We start from the raw sequence: 21980 nt of genomic DNA, 5'->3' as shown, positions 1-21980 counted from the left end.
ATGACAAGTTTTGTGAAATTTTACCTTCTTAATATACTTGTATGTACTGCCATACTTTTTGCTTTATAAATAGAACGTCTACCCTTTGTACTCCACTACATATGTCTACGTATGTCTATATGTTTTTCACTTTTATGTTTTCCATGATTGGTGGGATGGAGGTAGAAAGTAGTGGGTAAATTAACCTACAATAGAATGCCACAGTTTCACGTAATTGCGTCACAGCTCTTTTTTTCGCAGTAAAACTCCAACGGGGCAGTGATGACTGGCCCTCCCTCGCTTCTTCCGGTCCTTGCTTGTGAGATAAGCAAACCCCATTGGAAAAGCGACCCTTTAACCAATCAGCGACCAGGACGCAGATGCCCCAGCCAATCAGAATGGAGGATGCGCTGACAGCCCCATCCCTGCGTGTGCGGGACGCCAGGCTGCAGACGCTCCTTCAGTCAGTGCCGCTGCTGCTCGTTTCACCAACGTCTTCATCAAGTTTATGTACCAACTTCCAGACATCATGAGGGAAATCGTGCACATCCAGGCCGGTCAGTGCGGGAACCAGATCGGGGCGAAGGTAAGAAGAGTTACCGAGGATCAGTACATTTATGTTTGCTGTCACACAGTTGTTAAACTTTTCAGAGACCTTTTTATGTCGCAAACACACTGTAATTTGTTGCTCAGATTTAAAATCAATTCTTATGTGATTAATCTTTATGGATCTTTTATGCACATTTAAATGTGTATAAAACATCCATAAAACATTCAGCCCTGTTGTTTTCATTATAAGGAGCCATTTAATCTGTTCTTATCTCATTTAAGAATGTGTGACTGATAAAAAATTTGATGGGTTATGACTGTGTCAGTTAATGATTGAGGACTTTTATAATGCAGTTTAAAAATAAAGAGATGCAATAAAAGAGGACATGACGGTACAAAGACCTCCAGTACTTTACAACAGCTCATCTAAGTATTATGATGATGCTGTGTTTTTTATATAGTTTTTTATATATAAAATCAATGACCTCATCCTATAAAGTGAACGTGCCCATTTACAAAGAGTGGAGTGACTGATTTGTGATTAATTGTGTGGCCGGATGGAGCAGACGCACAGGCCCAGCTGCTGCCTCGCCGCCTGCTGAGCTGCTCTCTTTGTCACTGAGCAAAAGAATCAAGAAAAGAAAGGGGTAAAGTTGCTGAGGCAGAGGAGAGGAACGCGGCAGCAGGGGGCGTCGGGGGCGACAACAAGTGGCCCAGTGTCTGCTCTGAACGCACAGATGAGGTCATTTAAATAGTCAGTGTGTCACATGTGCAGGCGCGCGGAGCCACAAAGATCAGTACTGGAGCTGAGAAACGCTGCTTTGACCCGATTCCTGGTTCCTGCTCATGTGTAGGTTTCCCTGGATATGAATCTGAACCACAGACCTTTAAGGCCTTGAACATAATGTAAGAAGAGCGGCCCTTGGTGACGTGAAGCTCCACCTCCCATTCTGTTCTTCTGTTCTTCTTCTGTTCCCATTCTGCCCCTCACCCTTCCTTCTGCCTTCTGGAGCATGTGCTGCTCTCCTGAATGACTATATTGATTTCCCTCCTTCATCTGGAGCAGGTTGACAAAGACTTCACACTCTCTAGTTTCTAGCAGCCTCATGAGGGAGGAGAGGAACAGCAAGAAGCTGAGAGGAAGTGACAGAGTTCAAACGTGCAGCAGGATCCAGACTCTCCCAGATCTGATTCAAAGTCACGTTGCCCTGGTTATAACTGGTGGTGGAGTCAGAGGAAGAGTTAAAGAGCTGCAAATGAAAACCTTGGCTTCTAAAGGCCGTATTCATCCTGATGCTAGAGGTGTATAAACCTTCATGTGACTCTAGTCCCGGCTCCTCATTGTGGGACAGCAGCATATGGAGTTCACTACACAGCCACCGACTGAAGACGACTTTACAGAGGACTTGGACTGAGCTCATCCCCGAATCGTGTGGATTAACTCACTCACTTTCCCACAGTCCAATCTGCTCCAGTGTGTGTTAGTAGGTGGTCAGAGGTAGATTATTAGTAATTAGAACTTACATTAGTAAGTTTGTTTAACTGAGGATATGTGTATAATTCCCTTCCCTTATTTAGTAGCATCAGGGGAAGTTGACTTGACTGAACTCCTGGGCCTGTTTCCATGGCGACCAGAGGAGGTGAGTTTGAGGGCAGCCATGTTTGATGTGGCCGCTACAGAAAACGCCTCCTGCCCGCGGTCGCTCCCTCCGGGTGTCGGTCCCGCTCCTCCCTCTTGGTGCAGATTAGGGTCAGAGTCTGAGCCGCTGCCACAGAGCTCTGCTCTTAACTCCGCTTGGCGTTTCTGTCTCAGCTCGTAGAGACATGGACGACTGACGCCTGAGAACCCTGTGCTCCCACTGAGCCTCTGTACTTTAAGGGAACATGCAGCTCAGGGGAAGTTTTGAAAAGCATTTGCAGCTCCCTTGAACGTCTTTAAAAGGTGCCGTGTTTTTCTCTGTGATGTGGACTTTGCTGCTTGTACTTTAGCACAGACCTCGTCATTAGTTTCTTTGCTGATGTTGTGTTTTGGTGTGTTTAGTTCTGGGAGGTGATCAGTGACGAGCACGGCATCGACCCAACAGGAACCTACCATGGAGACAGTGACCTGCAGCTGGACAGGATCAGTGTGTATTACAACGAAGCCACTGGTGAGTGAGGCGCCCCCCTGTGGAGAACGAGCGTCACTGCGACAGCAAATACAAACCAAGCAGGAGACTAAACGCTTTTACTCTGTGTTCATATTTTATTATTCTGTTTTTGCACCATATAAAATTCTAAATGCTGTGTTTCCGTGCACAGGTGGGAAGTATGTGCCCAGAGCCATCCTAGTGGACCTGGAGCCCGGCACCATGGACTCGGTTCGCTCCGGACCCTTTGGACAGATCTTCAGACCTGACAACTTTGTCTTTGGTGAGTCCTCGCTCTGAGGAACCAGAGCAAACTCCTAATGTGGGCTGTTTGTCTCCAGAGGTCAAAGGTCAGTGTGGGTCAGCTTTTTACATCTCCACACTGGAAGCTTGGTGCCACAGGGGTCTGAACCTCTGTCCTACTTCATGAGTTCATTCATAATCTGTCCATCTGGGAAATAAAGCTCAGTCCTCTCACACCAGTCACAACTGAGTAAAAACAACTTGAGGACAGAAAGATAAATGTTAAATCATGTCAATTCTGCTGCATAGGGTTGCGTTTACAAACTGTGACTTGTCTTCCAAGGTCAAAGTGGAGCAGGAAACAACTGGGCCAAAGGTCACTACACGGAGGGGGCGGAGCTGGTGGACTCGGTGCTGGACGTGGTGCGGAAGGAGGCGGAGAGCTGCGAGTGCCTGCAGGGCTTCCAGCTGACCCACTCTCTGGGAGGAGGCACCGGCTCCGGCATGGGGACCCTGCTCATCAGCAAGATCAGGGAGGAGTACCCGGACCGCATCATGAACACCTTCAGCGTGGTGCCGTCTCCCAAGGTGACGCTCCTCTCCCTGTTAAATCCTCCGCTGACCTGTAAAAGCAGCCAGAGCAGAGCTGAGGCCGTGGGACGTGAGACTCCAGCATTAACTCAGTGCAGTGACCTGATTTCCCCACGGGGTTAAAGATGCTGTTAATAAACCCGCTGTGAGTGTCTGCAGCTAATGAAGAGGTCGCGCAGTCGAACTCAGTGACTCAGTTCTCCACCGCTGAGTCTGAAGTGGATGTGGAGGCAGAAAGTAGTGTGTAATAAAATGAGCAGTGGGGAAAAGCAGCAGCCTGTCTATTGATTGTGTCCCTCCGCCCGCAGGTGTCGGACACGGTGGTGGAGCCCTACAACGCCACGCTGTCCGTCCACCAGCTGGTGGAGAACACGGACGAGACCTACTGCATCGACAACGAGGCGCTGTACGACATCTGCTTCCGCACGCTCAAACTCACGACGCCCACGTACGGCGACCTCAACCACCTGGTGTCGGCCACCATGAGCGGCGTCACCACCTGCCTGCGCTTCCCCGGCCAGCTCAACGCCGACCTGCGCAAGCTAGCGGTCAACATGGTGCCGTTCCCGCGCCTGCACTTCTTCATGCCGGGCTTCGCGCCGCTCACCAGCCGCGGCAGCCAGCAGTACCGCGCCCTCACGGTGCCCGAGCTCACGCAGCAGGTGTTCGACGCCAAGAACATGATGGCGGCGTGCAACCCGCGCCACGGCCGCTACCTCACCGTGGCCGCCGTGTTCCGCGGCCGCATGTCCATGAAGGAGGTGGACGAGCAGATGCTCCACGTGCAGAACAAGAACAGCAGCTACTTCGTGGAGTGGATCCCCAACAACGTGAAGACGGCCGTGTGCGACATCCCGCCGCGCGGCCTCAAGATGGCCGTCACCTTCATCGGCAACAGCACGGCCATCCAGGAGCTGTTCAAGCGCATCTCGGAGCAGTTCACGGCCATGTTCCGCCGCAAGGCCTTCCTGCACTGGTACACGGGCGAGGGCATGGACGAGATGGAGTTCACGGAGGCCGAGAGCAACATGAACGACCTGGTGTCCGAGTACCAGCAGTACCAGGACGCCACGGCCGAGGAGGAGGGCGAGTTCGAGGAGGAGGTGGAGGAGGACGCGTGAGGAGGTGACGGCACGAGGGCTCAGAGAGGAGAAATCAGAGAAGTGAAGGAGAATCTGTGAACGGAGGAGAAAGAACAGCATGAACGTAGGCAGAAAACGGACAGAAACTACATCAGCATGAGTCAATGTCACTTCACCGGCCACAAAAAGTATTAAAGTGAAGGAAGAGTTTCATCATCGGAGCAGGACCTTCGTTTCCTGCAAAGTAAAAAAGTAATGATTTAGAAACAAAGTCCCATCAGTGAATTGATGTGAAATCATCCTAAATCAGTGTTGACCCTTTTTATCAGTGTTCATGTGATTTCTTCAGTGTTTAAGATAAAATGTGAATTTGCTGCAGCTGAACCACGCGTCGCTGTTTGTACGTTTATCTGCTCACGTTTACTTTTTATGTCAGACATTCATTCGTTGAGGTTCAGTCTGTTCATTAAGTCCAGAAATCTGTAAACGCTCCTTAATAGTGAGGATTATTTTCTGTTTTGAATCATTATATTTTCCCTCAAACTATAACAATTTTCCCATTCAGGTTTCTGTTTTTTTATTAGTTGAGTCTGTCAGATCCAGGGTCTTTGACTCCATTGACTCCTCTAAGGTCTAACTCAGTGCTTGTGAGGACTCTTCTCGGATTCCAGCCAACGTCTTGAGCTCCTTCACACTGAGGTCGGGTCACGTTTCCTCCAAACAGAAGCTGCTGTCCGTTTTTATATCATTTGGAAAACGCTTGTGCCAAATAGTTGAAAGCGTTAAAATGTTTTCCTGGTGTAAACTCGCTTCGTGTCCAGCAGCTCAGACCCTGAGGCTTATTTATATTTGAGCACCGAGTCATTTGAACGTTTGAATTATTAAGGCTCCTTTGAAACAAAAATAAAACAACTGCTCGCTTGTATCTTTAAAGGAAAACTGAAACTGGAGTTTTCAGCTTTGTCTCGTTTTTGTTTTCTGTTCAAATTTGCTTTGAACGTTTTCACTCTGAGCCTCTGCAGCGTTTAAATCAGACACGTCGGTGTTCATGTTGACTTCATGTCTGTTTACTGTTTGTACCTTTTTTAAATCCTGTGAACACTTGGTTTGATCCAACTGACTGTGAAACATTTGGAAGAAATAAAACTAAGCTGAAAATGTGCCTGTTGATCTTTATTATTAATGATGCTTTTAGTGTTGGTGCAGTTTTCGGTTTCCAGGAAGTGGTTGAACCGCTAACGACCAGAACGGTGGCGGCGCAGACGTCTGTCAGAGGTTCCAATAAAACACGCTCTGAACGTCCTGAAGCTGTGAACGGACGTCTGCCTCCACGCGGTGCTGACGGAGACGTCCAGCTTTAAATCTGACATTTAGAGCGGAAAATATTATTTATGTTAAGAAGGTTTCAACACTTTACTACAGTATAAACATTTAATAGAGTAGAAGTTCAAAGATTATACGTAATTTTCACAGCTTTGCTCAAAACTTAAATGACAGTAAAGAAAACTGTGTTCTTTGTGGTTAGTGGTTGATTCGGGGTCAGTCACTCTGTGGTTGTGATGTCAGGATAAGATCATTGGTCTCAGACAACAAACAGCACTAAGTGATTTTTAAATCTGATCCGCAGGAGCTAAACTGTAATGAGGAAACTCATTGTACAGCATAAACAGCGTCAGGACCATGGACAGCGCCCAACGCTGGCACAAACTGACCCGTCCAGGATGAACCCACCATCCACCCAGAGACACGTGCTCCAGACGGGAGGACCAGAGGTCTCAGTACAGGGACAGACGTGGGTCTGGAGGAGCCCCGAACCAAGCGTGGGCCCTGGAAACGCAGGTTAATGGCGCCGTTAAGGAGGAAATGCCGAGGTCTAAGGCTTCAGCCTTTTCCCAGGATCTCAGATGAGTGGAACCGTGTGGGTGGAACCGAAGCCTGCTGGGAAGCTGCGGAGCCGCTCGTGGCTCCGAGCCAGCGTTGACGACTTCTACCGAAGACTCCCGAGCGTCTCCGATCTGAAACGTGTCCACGATCCCGACACCAACGGAAAACTCCTGAGCTCGTCCCGTTTGGGCCGTCGAAGCTGCTGCCGTGGGTCGGGTCGGGCGGAGGCTGGACGCCACCGATGACGGAGGAGCGGCGTTTCCAGAGCGCATCCTCCGGAGCCCCTCCCAGCCGCCGCCGCCGGACCGAACCCAGACAAAGGTAACGCCGTGCTCCGGTACCAGCCGCATGCTCCACGGTTCTGCCGGTGTTTGCCTCACGCAGGGACCGAGCGGGTTAAATCCTGCAGCTTTTCCGCCTCTTCTGCCGGTTCGTGGTGTCGAGCGGCCCCCGTTCGCCTCCGGGCGCGTGTCCGAGGAAGAATGAACGCGGACCGCGGGGATCAACTTTCAGAGGCACCACAGAACCGCACTGGGTTTCAGCCCGTTCCCAGTTAATCAGGTGTGGGATGAGGTGCTGCTGCTCCAGGGCCTCGTTTGGGCCAAACCCGGGTTCATTCTATAGAACTGATGCTTATTATTCCATTGAGTGGTCGCTGGGAATCACCAGCTGGTTCAGACGGACGCGTCGGTTCCGGAGGCGCATTCTCGTCCGAACTGCGGGACACGGTGTGAATAAAGCGGGTTCTGTCCCGGCGCTAATTGTCACGCAATGTGCGGAGGCGCGAGCGTGTGCGTTAACGCTGCTGACTGGGTGTTTTCACTGTAAGAGGAGTCAAAGTGGACCCGTCGGGTTCGGTAGAACCAAGCCTTTTGTTTTGTAACAGATCTGCGGGACGAGACGTGGGCTGAGCTCCGCATCACGTTCCAGGACTGCGCTCGTGACTGTGTGACATTTAAACAGACTCTGGGCCTGAATGTGTTCTGACTGCTCTCAGGCACCGACGGGTGCTGATGAATCATCCATCCATCATTTATTTCTGCCTCTTCTCTCATCGCCCATGTTTCATCCGGACATCCCCGGAAAGTGGGCAGCCCCCATTCATGACACACCCAGAGCTGCAGCTTCTCTACGAGCTGCGTAAAGGGGGGAGGAGGGGGGGGGGGGTGCACACAGGGGCTCACTGTTAAGGTGGTTCATTTAAAGCTAAGCATTTAAGTCTCTGCATTTAAATGTGTTCATGTTGAAGTGATTTTGGTTTAATTCCTAGTTTTTCCTGATTCCTGTGGCATCAGGGCGACGGTGATGCTGTCGTCAGCTCTGTGGCCTCACAGCCAATGACGGACCTGGGTTTGTATGTGCAATATGAACCTGAGCTGTGTGTATGTGATGTTTGGACCACATCATATAATCAGTGAATCCGTCTGACTCATTCATTTAGATACGTGTTAGTGAAGGGAGAGGTGCAGGTTCATCAGAGGAACAGATGAGAGATGGAAGGATGAGGGAGGATGAGGGAGGGTGAGGGAGGATGAGGGAGGGTGAGGGAGGATGAGGGAGGATGAGGGGGGGTGAGGGAGGATGGGGGAGGATGAGGGGGGTGAGGGAGGGTGAGGGAGGGTGAGGGGGGGTGAGGGAGGGTGGGGGAGGGTGAGGGAGGGTGAGGGGGGGTGAGGGGGGGTGAGGGAGGGTGAGGGGGGGTGAGGGGGGGTGAGGGAGGGTGCAGCCTCCTGGAGGAGACAGACGAGAGGAGACGGGGGAGGAAGGCTCTTAAACGTGTCCGTCAGGGTGACGAGGCCTCGGCAGCAGAGGCTCCGTCGTTCGACGGTTCTGATCTGAGCTGTGACCTCATTTAGGCTTTAAACTGGACCGAGGCCCAGCAGCTTCACTCGTTCGACCTCTGCAGCCTCACGGGAGCACAAACAACAAAGTTCCTGCATCAAAGCTTCTTCCACTCATTCCGGGAACTCAGAACTCGGGTCTGTCCGTACTTCTACTGCACTTAGTACTTGCTGTACTGCTTTGTACTTCCTGCCGTACTTTGTTCAAGCCTGGGTTTTCGCCGCGTTGACCTTTGAACAATCAGCAGCAGCCTGTCATTTCCTCCTCACTCGCATAAGGTCTCCACTTCCACAAATCAACCCTGTGATTTTCGTCCTCCTGGGCTTCAGAACACGAGGAGCTAATGGCTCCGTAGAACTTTAAAGCCAAGTGATTCAAACCCCATTGGAAAATAAGTTATGATTACTGTGTTCTGCCAAAGGACTAAAAGCCTTTTCAAATCTTCTACTCACTTTAATTCTAGATAATTCTGAGGCTCTGCAGGACGAATGTTGACGAGCTTCCTTCATTTCGTCCTAAAATACTCCCTCATCTGGCAGGAAATGGCAGGAATTCACGAGCTTTGTTCTCTTTCAGTCTCTAAATATGAAGCCATTTTCTATAATGCTCCATTGAAAAGCACCAGGAGTCCAACTCAGTGCAAAACTTTATGTTTTATAACTTTATGCATTGAAATATTTGATAAAGCAGAAACTGATCAAATCTAAGTAAAAAGAAAAATGAGTTAAATATGCAGGATTTTAAGTTCCTCTGTAGAATATGGCTTTGTTTAATATGGGGTGTCGTTGTCAGGACAACGCATGTGGCCTTTAAGGAGGAACGTTCCACGTTTTAGAGTAATGAGATAATAATAGACGTGTGTCGGCTCCTCATGAGGTCCGGCGGCTGCAGCTGCTAAATGCTGGACGCTGCTAACGAGCAGCTCTGTAGCGCTTCTACTGGAACCTCCACCTGTTTCCTCCTCCTCCTCCTCCTCCTCATCCCACCTTAAGTACGTAGTTCTGGGTCGGGGCCTTCCTGCAGCTGGCCCCTCTCCACCGTGTGCTGCATCCTGCTGCTGAGGCGCCTCCTGCTCCCTCTCGCCGGCTTTTCCTCCCGCTTCATATGTGGCGTCGTGGCTCTAATTGACTCCTCACTGATGAATGGAGCTCTGCTCTTCATCGTCCAGGACGGAGCTCATCTGCACGGATTAACAGCGTGTTTGACTTATAGATTTTATTGTCAGGTGTTGTTTGGTGTTTGAAGAGCTAATTTACAGAAAGCTCTTTGTAGGTGGTGCAGAGAAGGAGGGGGAGGAGGAGGAGGAGGAGGGGGGGGGGGGGGGGGGAGGAGGAGGAGGAGGAGGAGGAGGAAGAGGAGGATGAGGATGAGGATGAGGAGGGGGATCCACCTCAGACGTGTTTCTGATCACATTAACTTAAACGAATCCTTTCCTCATTTCCTTACGGCCCCTCTCTCTCTCTCTCTCTCTCATAAAGTCTTGTTGTGATGTTGTGGAGCCATAATCGTGCTATAATAAGCTTTTAATTGTGTCCTGTGTGTGTGTGTGGGCGTCTTTTTTGCAGAGCGACCATTCAACATGAAAGTGATCAGCGCTGCGGTGCTGAGCGTCCTGTTCTGCACCGGTAAGAAGCACCGTCGCTGAGAAGCACCATGCATGAACCACGGCTCAAAGTGGCTCCGCTGATTAGAGCTCCAGCAAACACACAGCAATTATTCAGATCATGCTCTTTTCTTTTCTTTATTGGCTTCAGAAGCTGCACTTGTTTGTTTCCACTCAGAACAAAGGAAATGACTTATTTAAAGCTTGTTGTTTGACTCAGCCTAAAAAAGCTCCACTTATAAATAAACTCTTCTTTCTTTTACAGCTGTGTCGGCGTCTTCTAAAGGTAAAACCCAGCTTTGATTGTGATGATGACGATGAATCGGTGTCTGAGCTCACGTCTACGTTTCCACGCGTCTCCAGGCGAGGAGCACCGGACGGCCTTCTTCGACGAGGACGTTCCCATCAAGCTGCTGCCCGGGAACGTCAGCGAGGTCGTGTTCACCCCGGCCAACGGGTCGGCCGGCGAGGTGGTTCTGATGCGAGCGGGTCGGCTGGTGCCGGGCGGGAGCGGGCGCCTCCGCCACGTCCCGGACCACCTGGTGATCGAGGACGTGAAGGAGGAGAACGAGGGCACGTACACCGTCAGGAGCTCCACGGACGCCACCGTGATGAAGAGGCTCGTCCTCATCGTCAGAGGTGAGCGGGCAGTTCTGGTTCTGGTGCCAGGCCTCAGTGCGGCCCGTGGTTCTGACTCCTCGTCTCCCCCATCAGACTGTTCTGTGGAGCAGGTGGTGAAGTACGGGGAGAGCTACCACATTCACCTGAAGGAGGTGGAGGCTCCGGTCACCGTGGAGTTCAGGTACAAACACCAGGAGGTCTTTCGTACAACAGCTGTTTATGTGTTTAATCACACGTTCTAACCTTTTCCTTCAGGCCCAGTTTGGTTCTGGCCAATGAGACGGCGTCGCACTCGACCACCGAGCTTCCTTCCATCCTGCTGTACAACCAGTCCACGGTTCTGTCAGACGAGTTCTCCGGACGCCTCAGCGTGTCCGACAAATGGGTGACGCTGCACTCGGTGAGGATGACGGACGAGGGGAGCTACACGGTGAAGGACCGGAGCGGCAAAGCCCGGAGGAGGAACTGCCTGAACGTCCGGGGTGAGGGGGTGAAGGGGGGAGGAGAGGTGAGGGGGTGAGAGGGTTAAGGGGTGAGGAGGGGTGAGAGGGTGAGGATGACGAACGAGGGGAGCTACACGGTGAAGGACCGGAGCGGCAAAGCCCGGAGGAGGAACTGCCTGAACGTCTGGGGTGAGGGGGTGAGAGGGTGAGAGGGTGAGAAGGAGTGAGGGAGGTGAGAGGGGGTGAGGCGGGTGAGGAGGTGACGGAGGGTGATGGAAGTGAGGGGGGGTGAGGAGGGTCCGGGCTCAACCCGCTGCTTTCTGCTGCTGACTGACCTCCTCCTCCTCCTCCTTCACGACATCCTCCTCCTCCTCCTCCTCCTCCTCCTCCTCCTCCTTCTCCTCCTTCTCCTTCTTCTCCTCCTTCTCCTCCTTCTCCTCCTTCTCCTCCTGCTGCAGAGCACCAGACCTTCCTGCACCTCCTGTACGGAGGGAACCTGAGGATGAAGCTCTACCGGCACCACTCCAACCTCAGCATCACGTACAGGCCCAAATCAGACAACAGGGAGCGGGTGGTCCTGGACCGCGGGGTCCTGCTGGAGCCTCAGGACCCGCTGCTGGAGGGCAGGCTGAGCGTGGAGGGCTCGGAGCTGCTCCTGAAGAAGCTCCACGTGGCCGACACCGGCGTCTTCAGGGTCACGGACCTGTCCGGCTTCGCTGTGGCTCACGTCTACATCGAGGTGGAAGGTAAGAGAACGGGGTGAGGAGGTGTGGGACCCGCGGGCCCCCCTGGTGCTCAGGTCTCCGTGGACCCGCGGGCTCCCCTGGTGCTCAGGTCTTCTTGGACCCACGGGCTCCGCTGGTGCTCAGGTCTTCTTGGACCCGCAGGCTCCCCTGGTGCTCAGGTCTTCCTGGACCCACGGGCTCCCCTGGTGCTCAGGTCCCTGGGGACCCACGGGCTCCCCTGGTGCTCAGGTCCCTGGGGACCCGCGGGCCCCCCTGGTGCTCAGGTCTTCCTGGACCCACGGGCTCCCCTGGTGCTCAGGTCCCTGGGGACCCACGGGCTCCGCTGGTGCTCAGGTCTTCTTGGACCCACGGGCTCCCCTGGTGCTCAGGTCTTCTTGGACCCACGGGCTCCCCTGGTGCTCAGGTCCCAGACGACCCGCGGGCTGACTGTGCTTCTGGTCCCGTTGCAGCCTACAAGCTGCCCCCCCTCGCCGTGGCCGTGGTGTCAATGCTGAGCCTCATCGCCTTCATGCTGCTCGTCTGCCTGCTGTCCTGCCTCTACAAGATCCACAGGAGGAACGAGAAGAACAAGAAGCTGCTGCTCCTCGCTCAGCAGGCCGGGAAGGGGGACGGCGACGCCTTCAGACAGGTAACGGCACCGATCCGGTGCAGCGCCGCGAGGTGGGAGTGGGGCGGAGTCAATGAGGCGGAGGAGGAGGCGTCCGGTGTGGATGAGGTGGGAGTGGGCGGAGTCAATGAGGCAGAGGAGGAGGCGTCCGGTGTGGATGAGGTGGGAGTGGGCGGAGTCAATGAGGCGGAGGAGGAGGCGTCTGGTGTGGATGAGGTGGGAGTGGGCGGAGTCAATGAGGCGGAGGAGGAGGCGTCTGGTGTGGATGAGGTGGGAGTGGGCGAAGTCAGGACTCAGCTGGAACCACTCCAACCTGCCTCCATCATGTTTATTCTAAGACAGCTAGTCACTGATTCTCCTGCTATTAGAACACAATACATTTCATTTATTGTGAAACTGGAGCCGTGAACTTGAACTCTGGTGAAACCGGATCCACTCAGTGCTTATTATTAAATGTGGGTCTTGAGCAGTTTAGTTACTTGCTGTTTAATTATTTATAGAAGCTGCTGAAAATCAGACAGAAGCTAAACGTCTTTAAACCACAAATACCGGCGTTAATTAAAACAAATGAATCCTTGTATGTGATTTTAACATGAAACTTTCTGCTCAGTAATTAACACGTTGAGCCTCGTAACGAGCAGCTGCTGCTTTTTACTTGTGGATCACTTCCTGACGGCGTCTGGCAGCTGCAACATCTGTGGAGCTGTTTGTGATAAAAGACATTAATTCATGTGTAAGTGATCATTCAGAAGTTCAGCAGCAGCTGTTTGGTTCCAGCTTCACGTCTGAACATCTGATTATCAGACAAATGAAAATGTTCCCGGTGCCGTCGGACAAAGACGCGTGTCAGCGCCCGCTGTTTAAACGAGGCCGGGTTCAAACGCTAAAACGCTGCTGCTGCTCGTTCTTAAACTGTCTGAATTAAAAAACTCAGCTCTGACTGAGCCGACGATGGAGGACGCTTGACCTTTGACCCGTCTGTCCAAAACCCCCAGTGGCTCATTTTTCTTCAAGCCGCTGAATTTATGGACCGTTTAAAAACTCATTACAAGCTGAAAACTGGCAATAAATAAACAGGAATCAATCAGTTACTGAGAGACGTCGTCAATAAAATGAGAAATATGTTCTGATCAATGGATGAAACGATCACATGAAGAAAACACATTTAATAATCACAGCGGCTGTTTACTACACGGTGGAGTGTGTGTGTGTGTGTGTGTGTGTGTGTGTGTGTGTGTGTGTGTGTGAGTGTGTGTGTGTCTGTGTGTGTATCTGTGTGTGTCTGTGCATGTGTGTGTGTGTGTGTCTGTGTGTGTATCTGTGTGTGTGTCTGTTCGTATGTTTGATTTTGTGTGTGTGTGTGTGTGTGCGTGTGTGTCTGTGTCTGTGTGTGCATGTGTGTGTGTGTGTCTGTGTGTGTGTGTGTCCTACAGTAACGCTCTTGCGTCTCTCCCTCTAAGGAGCTTCACACGGAGCCTCTTCTTGGTGAGAGACCTTGTTCCTCCTCTTTTCTCATGTTGTCGTGTTCAGACTTGTGCAGGTTCCTCGATCAACTTCCTGTGCGTTTCAGACGTGTGCGATCACTGTGGTGCTTGTCAGTCGGTCCATTGGTGGATCAATGAAGCACTGGTGCAGGAGGCTGAAGGTCAGCGGCTCAAACCCAGTTGACCCCTCCAGGTGTGTCCTTGAGCAGCGCTTCAGCCCGGGTCCCTGAGCGCTGCCGCAGCAGTGAGTGAATGGGTCCAATGCAGAGAACACAGTTTCTCCATGAGGATCCATTAAATATGTCTTATCTCATTGAATCTATTGAGCAAACTCCAACTACACGAATCTCAGACGCTGACGATCCGAGGACCAAACTGACTGAAGCAGCTGAAGTTGATCGAGGATCTGCTTTGACAAAGCGTCAGTAGATGGATCCAGTAGATCCTGTGAAGACTTAGTGAAGGGTCCAGTTCTGACCCGGTCGGCGCCGGCAGGCACCAGTTCCCCCTTAGACCCAGTGAGACCGGCTGCTGGTGCAGCGCTGCTCCAGGTTCCTTCCTCTGAGCTCCAGCTGAGCAGCGAGGCCTGAAGGCATCGTTTCCTGAGCAGCAGTGCGGTGGTTGTGCTGTGTTGTCTCAGTGTGTGAGTCTGTTCTGCTGTTGTGTGTCCTGTGTATCAGTTGTTTTAGTGCATTAAATGTTGTGTGTTGTTCAGCAGCAGATAAATGTGTGTTAATGTTAATATTCACGCTATAATCTGCTGTATTAGTTCCTAGTGTCGTTGGTCATAAATGTCCATTTGAACCCAAAGGGATCCGTGTTTCTACAGTAAATGCTGGTTCATCCTGAGGGGAGCATGAATTACTCAGATGAACCTCACAGTGTGAGAGAAGTGAACTTGTTTTATGACCTTTGATCTCTGGGCTCAATGTTCCAGCAGCAGCTACTCTCCTTCTCACGTCCTACTCGTGTGTGTTTGTTTGTGTGTTTGTGTGTGTCCTGATGTTTGTGACATGTAACGACGAGCATTAATGTGTTTATTGAGTTGTGTTTAGATGTAGATTTGAGGACACAGACGCAGACTGTCAGGATTTAACCATCATGAAGGTCACTTCACTCTTATTTTCCTCCATCTCGTTCTCTCCTGCATCATCTGCCTCGTTTGTGTTACTTCCTGTCTCCTGTGTCTGACGTTGTGTCTCTCTCTCTGTGTCGTGTCCTGTCTGAGTTTATGGTCCTGGTTTTGTTTTGGTCCAGTTGAAGTCGTAGAGGCTTCATCTTCTTCTTCTCTCCCTCTCGTTCATCACATCCTTCTTAGTCTCCTCTCCTCCTTTTGTTTCCGCCTCCATCCATCTTTTTCCTTCCCTCATGTTGTTTTTCTCTACACTTGAAAAATGCAGCTCCGTGTGAATCTGTTTCCTCTCCGCCTCCAGCCTCAACATGAAGACAGATGGAGCGCGCGTGTCGTTTCTCAGCGCTGTCGTCTCAGCAGCTGATTGTTCCTCGCGTCGGCTCCGTTGACGCGCTCTCGTTCTGTGTTCAGGTCGTGCATGAAGCCTACACCAGGTTCACTGAGGAGTCTCTGACCCAGTCTGTGTGCGACAAACCGTCCGAGCGCACGGAGGTCACCATCAAGGTCAGTGATGGAGCTTCAGCTTCACTGCTCCTGTAATGAGAGGTTCACACACAGGAGCAAAGCAACTACTGCTTTACATTAAATAGCAAAACAATGTCCCCAAAGAACCATCTGAACTAAAAGACAGTGAAAGTAAAGCTCAATGATGAGACAATTGTGCCTGTAAACAGTAAACAATGATGTCATGTTTAGTTTCTGCTGCCTCCTAGTGGCCACAAAAAACAGTTCCTGCAGGTTTAAGCAAAGCTCCAGTAAATAATATCATTAGTGTAATTATTCATCAGTGTGTTATGATTTAAAGAGCAGTCGCGTCATGAACGTGATGCTGGTGATGACCAGCATGAACGTACGGCGGCGCTGATCTTTTAACAAACTTCAAACTCACTGAGCTCATTGACCATCGGTGACGCTCTCTGCGTCATAATGGAGCTGAAGCTCTGACGCCAGCGTTAATGACCTGATGGATTCTCTTTAACATGTCTGAATCTATTCTTGTTGATTATTTATTCATGGATGTAGATTTTCATTATGTCCATGTAATAACTGGTTGAATGCTCTTAGAAGGTAAATCTATAAATATGGAAACATGCGCATTAATGATTCATGCTGCTTTTTACCCTGACCTCCTTTTCACGTCCATTTCCTCCTCCTCCTCCTCTTCTTCCTCCTCCTCCTCCGTCTGTTCTTCGTTTGCTTATTCTTTTTTCTCTAGTCTGTCTCTGGGTTCTATACAGTGTCTCACAGGCCTCTCATCTTCCTCCTCTTCCTCCTCCTCCTCCTCCTCCTCCTCTTCCTCCGCCTGTTCTTCGTTTGCTTTTACTTTTCCTCATTCTTTTTCCTCTCCTCTGTCTCTAGGTTCTGTCCAGAGTCTTCCAGGCCTCTCATCTCCTCTTACTCTTCCTCCTCTTCCTCCTTCTCTTCCTTTTACTCCTCCTCTTCCTCTGTCTGTTCTTCGTTTGCTTATTCATTGACCTCTCATCTGTCTCTGGGTTCTGTCCAGAGTCTTCCAGGCCTCTCATCTCCTCTTCCTCCTCCTCCTCCTCCTCTTCCTCCTTCTTCTACTCCTCTTCCTCCTCCTCCTCCTCCGTCTGTTCTTCATTTGCTTTTACTTTTTCTCATTCTTTTTCCTCTCATCTTCTCTTCTTCCTCCTCCTCAGGGTCTGGAGGTGTCCAAACCGGGCCGGTACCAGGCTCTCACCTCCGACCACTTTCTGGAGATGAGCGACTCTGGAGCGGAGTTCACCCACTCCGGCCTCCCTCTGGACAGCGACACTGAGCCTGCTCTGACCTTCGCCTCCCACAAGCCCCTGCTCAACGCCATGTCGCCCACCGCCGTCACCGGAGCCGTCCACATCCACAGCCCGGACACCACCGTGGTGCCGGACGGCGAGCTCAGCGCCAGCCGGACCCCCGACTCCGTGGTGAGCGCCAGCCCGGCCTCCAACCCGCGCTCCCTGACGGCCGCCACGCCCGACGGCAGCCTGCACGGCGCCGCGTCTCCAGGAGGGGGCTCCAGGGGCTCGGCCAAAACCGAGGGAGGGGCCGAGGGAGGGGAGGAGGGAGGGGCCGAGGGAGGGGAGGAGGGAGGGGCCGGGGGAGGGGCCGGGGGAGGGGCCGAGGGAGGAGTCGAGGGAGGGGCCGACGGCGCCCAGAGCACCTGAGAGGAGACGTCCACATCCACCACCAGACCCCCGATCACTGCATTCAACACAGACGATTAAAGCCTGAACCTGGAAGATGAAACAACACTAACATTTATGAGAAACGAGAACAGCGACTGCATGCATTTAAATGAGACATTACAGTAGATACCAACAGGAAACGCCGCCGTTAGACTAGAACGATGCATGATGTAAAAAAGTAACACGCTCAGCACTTTTTGGGAAAACACACAAAACAGAATCAAATCATTTCAGCTGAAAAGAGGTCATCACAAAAACGTTAACAGGAATTTGACAATTTGACAGTTGAGCTTCAAGAAACTCATTTCTCTCAACAACGACGACGCAGCTTCTCTTCCTCCTCGTCCTCGTCCTTCTCGTCCCCCTCCTCTTCCTCTTCCTCCTCCTTCTCCACCTCCTCCTCCTCCTCCTCCTCATCCCCCTCCTCTCCCTCTTCTTCCTCCTCCCCCTCCTCGTCCTTCTCGTCCCCCTCCTCATCCTCCTCCTCTTCTTCCTCCTCCACCCCCTCCTCCCCCTCCTCCCCCTCCTCTTCCTCCTCGCCCCCTCCTCCCCCTCCTCCCCCTCCTGCTTCTCTCAGACCGGCTCCTCCATTGTTACATTCCTTTCACACTAAACAAGCCGGACTAGCTTGATCGCTGTCACTCCCGTCTGCTTGTTTTCCCTCTCTCATATCCTGGGTGTCGTCTCTGAAGGAACCCATTAGAACCCCGTCCGCATCTCTCTCACACTGAACTCCGGAGGAAACAACAACTTCCAGTAGAAAGGACCCAGAGCGCTGCAGCACGTTTGCAGCGGCTCCTGAGGACGTAATTGGATTCTGGGTCTCCTTTTGCAGACGGACGATTCATGGACACCGCGGAGCGAGGAGCGATGATAAAAGAGGCGACGGAGCCATTGGAGGGAGCAGATAAATGACTTGCATGATTTAAAGCCCCCATCCATCACCACAGCTCTTATTGTGGCCCAGTTGTTTGCCAAAATGAAGTGAGTGGGATCAATCTGCGATAACGACGCAGCGGCCGAATGAGGCTGAATACGTGATTATTAGCTGTGAGTTTCATATAGAGCAACCAACAGTATTATCCAGAGCCCTGCATGAAGACACGAGTCCATTCAGCCCAGAAAACTGGGAAACACAAAGACCAGTACGAACAGGAGCCCACACATCTGCTGCTGGTGCTCAGCGATGACGGACTAATGTGGAGGACGTCACATGTTTACAGACTTTAAACCCACTGTTTGCTTAGATTCATTCAAGGGCATTCAGTTCATAAGTCACCGCTTCATGGTTATAAGTGAGGAGCAGGGGTCAGGTGGCTTCTAGATGGAGGAGGTCCTGGCTGAAGTCTGGCTCATTCAGTTAGAAACCATCAACACATTCATCCAGGTACAAAGGATGAAGCCAGAAGCAGCTGAGCTAATTCCATGGAGCTCTCGCGTCTGAATGCTTCCTCCCTGTCAGGTCCAGGCTCAGACGTGTCACCGGCTGCAGCTCCTCCATGGGGCCGCGGGTCCACGGGTCCACGGGTCCACGGGTCCAGGAGTCCTCCTCCGTGGGGCCGCGGGTCCTCCTCCTCCACAGACCCCTGCCTCCATGCTGCATCCGGTACCGCTCCGCCTGTAAAAGCCACCAAACCGCCTTGGTTTCATCTTAACAAGGCCGCGCGTCCCAGGGATCCCATTTAGATGTCACCGTCACTGCTGTTAGCCTCGCGCCGCAGCTCAATCGATGTCAACCTGAGACGCCTGAAGATCCACGAGCCGTGTCTCAGACGGCCACTAAAAGCAGGCAGACGCGCGAAAGCACAAACGCATCACTTCAAAACAAGTACACGGTGCATGTTGTTAAAAAACGTAGCAGCTGTAAATGAAATAACGTCACCTGTAGAACGTAGTTTAGCTTCTTATTCAGGAAAAAATATCAGCTGAGTTAAATAATGTCTGATGGTTTGCTATATAGTATAAGAACGTATAAAGCAATATTAGTCATTAAACGCACTGAGTCATTAAACGCACCACGCAAACCTGATGTCACTCCTCCGCTGTAAATAGACAGATATGTGATCTGCATGTGTATAGTGTGATTATACCACCTTTCCTACTAACTGGCTTATGCAATATTTTATACTATGAAGCGCTGCATTAATCCTTTAACCGTCCGTCGTCAGCTGGTGGAGAAGATTCATCCACGTCTGTGAGGTCCATTCATCAGAGCTCGGCTGGTGTAGCCTCAGGGGAGCCCGACTGGTCTGTGGTTGGGAAGCAGTAAAGCCTGTGTCAGGGGTGAATCCCTCAAATTATATACGACTCCCATCGGCCGTTAGCTCCGCTCCTGTCTAACACAGCATGTGGCCTTCAGGGACCCGTCTGTCTGCAGGGCAACCGTCAGCATGCAGGAGGCGTTTGAGGACGCTAAAGACCGTAGGTGATCTGAGTTTCCAAGTGCTCCTACTCCAGTAGTTAGTAGAAGTGTAACGTATAATCTGACCACACAACGTTGTTTCCTGCTCTGACTGTAGCTGCGTTACGTTCAGGGTGAAAGCTCTAGATCCCAGCGTGTGTCCGCTGGAACAACGAGGCTGAGGCAATCACCGCTGACGCAGGCTTTGTGAAAGGATTTCACGTCCCGCCGTTCACCCTCGCTGATGTTTTCTTTTTCATTACCCGCCACAGCCAACGTTCACAAAGCCGCTCAGAGTCGTGCTGATCCGTCTGCGGCCGTGGGGAGATTTAATAAAATGTTCCTTCAGTTCTGCTAGATTCACTCCGCTGTTAATCTACTGTTTTCTATAAATCCAGAGGATATAATAAAACACTATGAAATGACTCCTGCAGCGTGGGAGTCTGCAAATACCTCTGTAAGACAGAATATCGGCCGCACTCTGACACTGACATCGCTTCATTCCAGTTCTCTTCAAATCAGCGGCTTTTACTTGGATTGAATTTAGCTTCAGCGTTGGTTCCAACAGATAAAAACAATAATTAAAACCCACTGATCTGTGTCCCTCTCAGCGCAGATGTTTGTAGAAATAACACTTAAGAAGTAAACGCAAAACATGAAATAAACTATTTCATAGGTAGCGGGAGGCTGATCCCAGCTCAGCGGCGCGTCTGCTCTGCAGCCGTTGTGAATATTAAACACTGAGCTCTGTCCCCGTCGTCGCTGAGTGTTTTTATACCACAGAACTGTACGAACACGCATTCTCATCTGCCTCTGGACTCGTTGCTCCACTGAAGCTGCTGTTTCTGTTCCAGCCTGTAGAGCTGCCGACCTGTACGCTGCTTGTGGGACGCAGCCCATCGCTAACAATGCTACTGTGTTGAGCTTTGTGTTGAGCTGCCTCTGACCCCGTGACCCCGAGGCTGAGAGCCATCGTCAGTGAAGCTGGAAATGAGTTCATGCCTGCAAATATTATTAATAAACCTGAATGTGAAAAATCACTATACGCACGTTCATTTAAATGAACTTTTAGCAATCTCTCCTGCCACAAACACACGTTCCACAGAGTCAGTGGCTCCTCAGCCTGGATTCATTCAGATACTTTAGCCTGTTGCTTCTGTAAATGCAGCAAATTAACCTTTTTTAAATCTAGTATTACGTGTATGACAATTAAAGCACTCAATCACTTCGATCCTTCAGTAATCTCACTGTAATTGATGGTGCTTGACGATAGTAGGGCTGATAAAATGTAATTTAAGATCCAAAGGATGTCATTAATGGGAGCTATAATGATTCTCATGGTTCTCTGGAGACTTTAGATCAATGCAGACGGTCTAAAATGACATCACCGGGTCAGAGTTTTACAAATCAGATTTAATCTGTGCACGTATTTCCCAATGGTTTCTTTATTTCACACATTCATTTTATAAGTCCAGTAATTTTCACCAAAAAGCTCAGCGGTGGTTCTGACCCGCGCAGGACACAAAAGTTCAAACTGCTGGTTTAATTTTACTTCTCACATTTAAATCCACGCTTTTAGAGAGTGAAGAGCCTCTTTTCACTTCATGAAAGGTTTGAATTTTAGCAGGTCGGTTCAGACAAACTCATCCTCTGTGGAAACGTTTCACCCTGTGCCGTTCAACCTGTTCCATTGCTCGTCTGTTCTGTGGGAGCACACACCTGATCCCTCAGTGGCGCTGGATTTAATCAAATGTAGATTCACTGTGTTAATGTGCTGTTCTCTGTGAGTCACATGGAAGGTGACGCTTGTGTTCAGCGTGGTTAAAAGGAGCGAAGGCAGAAATCCTGTCGTTGACGTTCGAGGTTCTGGTTCTGATTTAAACTAAACTCAGATGTTTACCGTGAAGCAGCTTCACCCTCTAGTTTGATGAATGGACCCGTATTATTCATACACTGGTCCTGTAGAACCTCTGACAGCCTGCACTGACTTTTGTAAAGCTTCTCTCTTATGTGATGAATGAATTCAAATAAAATCCATTTTCAGCGGCGACCGAATCGAGGACTTTGCTTCAGTCTCTCTGTTGTGACCTTTCGCTTTTGCAGTCCTTCACAGTGTTTCGTGTTTCTTTTACTTTCTCTTTGGCTTCCTGTCGTCCTCAGGTTTGTCCGGTTCCTCCTGCTGCTTCAGGTAAAAACCTATTGTGCATTAAAGATAAACATAGTTTGTTTAATATTCAGCCAAACCTTTATTATCTGCAGCCTTAGTGACGTTAACGCCTGTATTTATTCAAGATACAGTAGTGTTTACTGTATTATGATAAGAGTTCAGCACAGTAAATATATTTATTTTTAGTATTTAGAATATAGTGTTGTTACATTTGTAGTAACGTTTAACGCAGCCGTCACAGTATTTGTACACATTAGTACTTCTAGTTCTACTGGTAGTACCTCTCAGTCC

General features: G+C 50.7%; 2 protein-coding genes across 3 annotated transcripts; both read left to right on the top strand.

Annotated features, from left to right (window-relative positions):
• Positions 1-405: 405 nt before the first annotated feature.
• Positions 406-5735, top strand: LOC114866126 (tubulin beta chain-like). The gene is made up of 5 exons (XM_029167825.3): positions 406-565; positions 2570-2678; positions 2830-2940; positions 3244-3488; positions 3800-5735. Exons 1-5 carry the CDS (start codon positions 488-490, stop codon positions 4610-4612), a joined length of 1356 nt encoding a protein of 451 aa, XP_029023658.1. The 5' UTR covers positions 406-487; the 3' UTR covers positions 4613-5735.
• Positions 5736-6358: 623 nt separating this feature from the next.
• On the top strand, positions 6359-21577 carry LOC114866110 (uncharacterized). Of its 2 annotated transcripts, none has more exons than XM_029167783.3 (10): positions 6359-6778; positions 9865-9924; positions 10168-10188; positions 10266-10541; positions 10617-10704; positions 10779-11005; positions 11425-11712; positions 12162-12340; positions 15347-15439; positions 16597-21577. In XM_029167783.3, the coding sequence occupies exons 2-10, from the start codon at positions 9879-9881 to the stop codon at positions 17098-17100; spliced, it is 1722 nt and encodes a 573-aa protein (XP_029023616.1). In that variant the 5' UTR covers positions 6359-6778; positions 9865-9878; the 3' UTR covers positions 17101-21577. The 2 variants fall into 2 exon arrangements, with proteins under 2 accessions (XP_029023616.1, XP_029023617.1); XM_029167784.3 differs by lacking the exon at positions 6359-6778 and adding an exon at positions 6794-7018.
• The last annotated feature ends 403 nt before the right edge of the window (positions 21578-21980 follow it).

Source organism: Betta splendens, chromosome 11, assembly GCF_900634795.4.
Source record: "Betta splendens chromosome 11, fBetSpl5.4, whole genome shotgun sequence".
Lineage (NCBI taxonomy): Eukaryota > Metazoa > Chordata > Actinopteri > Anabantiformes > Osphronemidae > Betta > Betta splendens.
The sequence above is the reverse complement of the archived record's forward strand: the minus strand, read 5'-3'. Positions and strand labels throughout refer to the sequence as shown.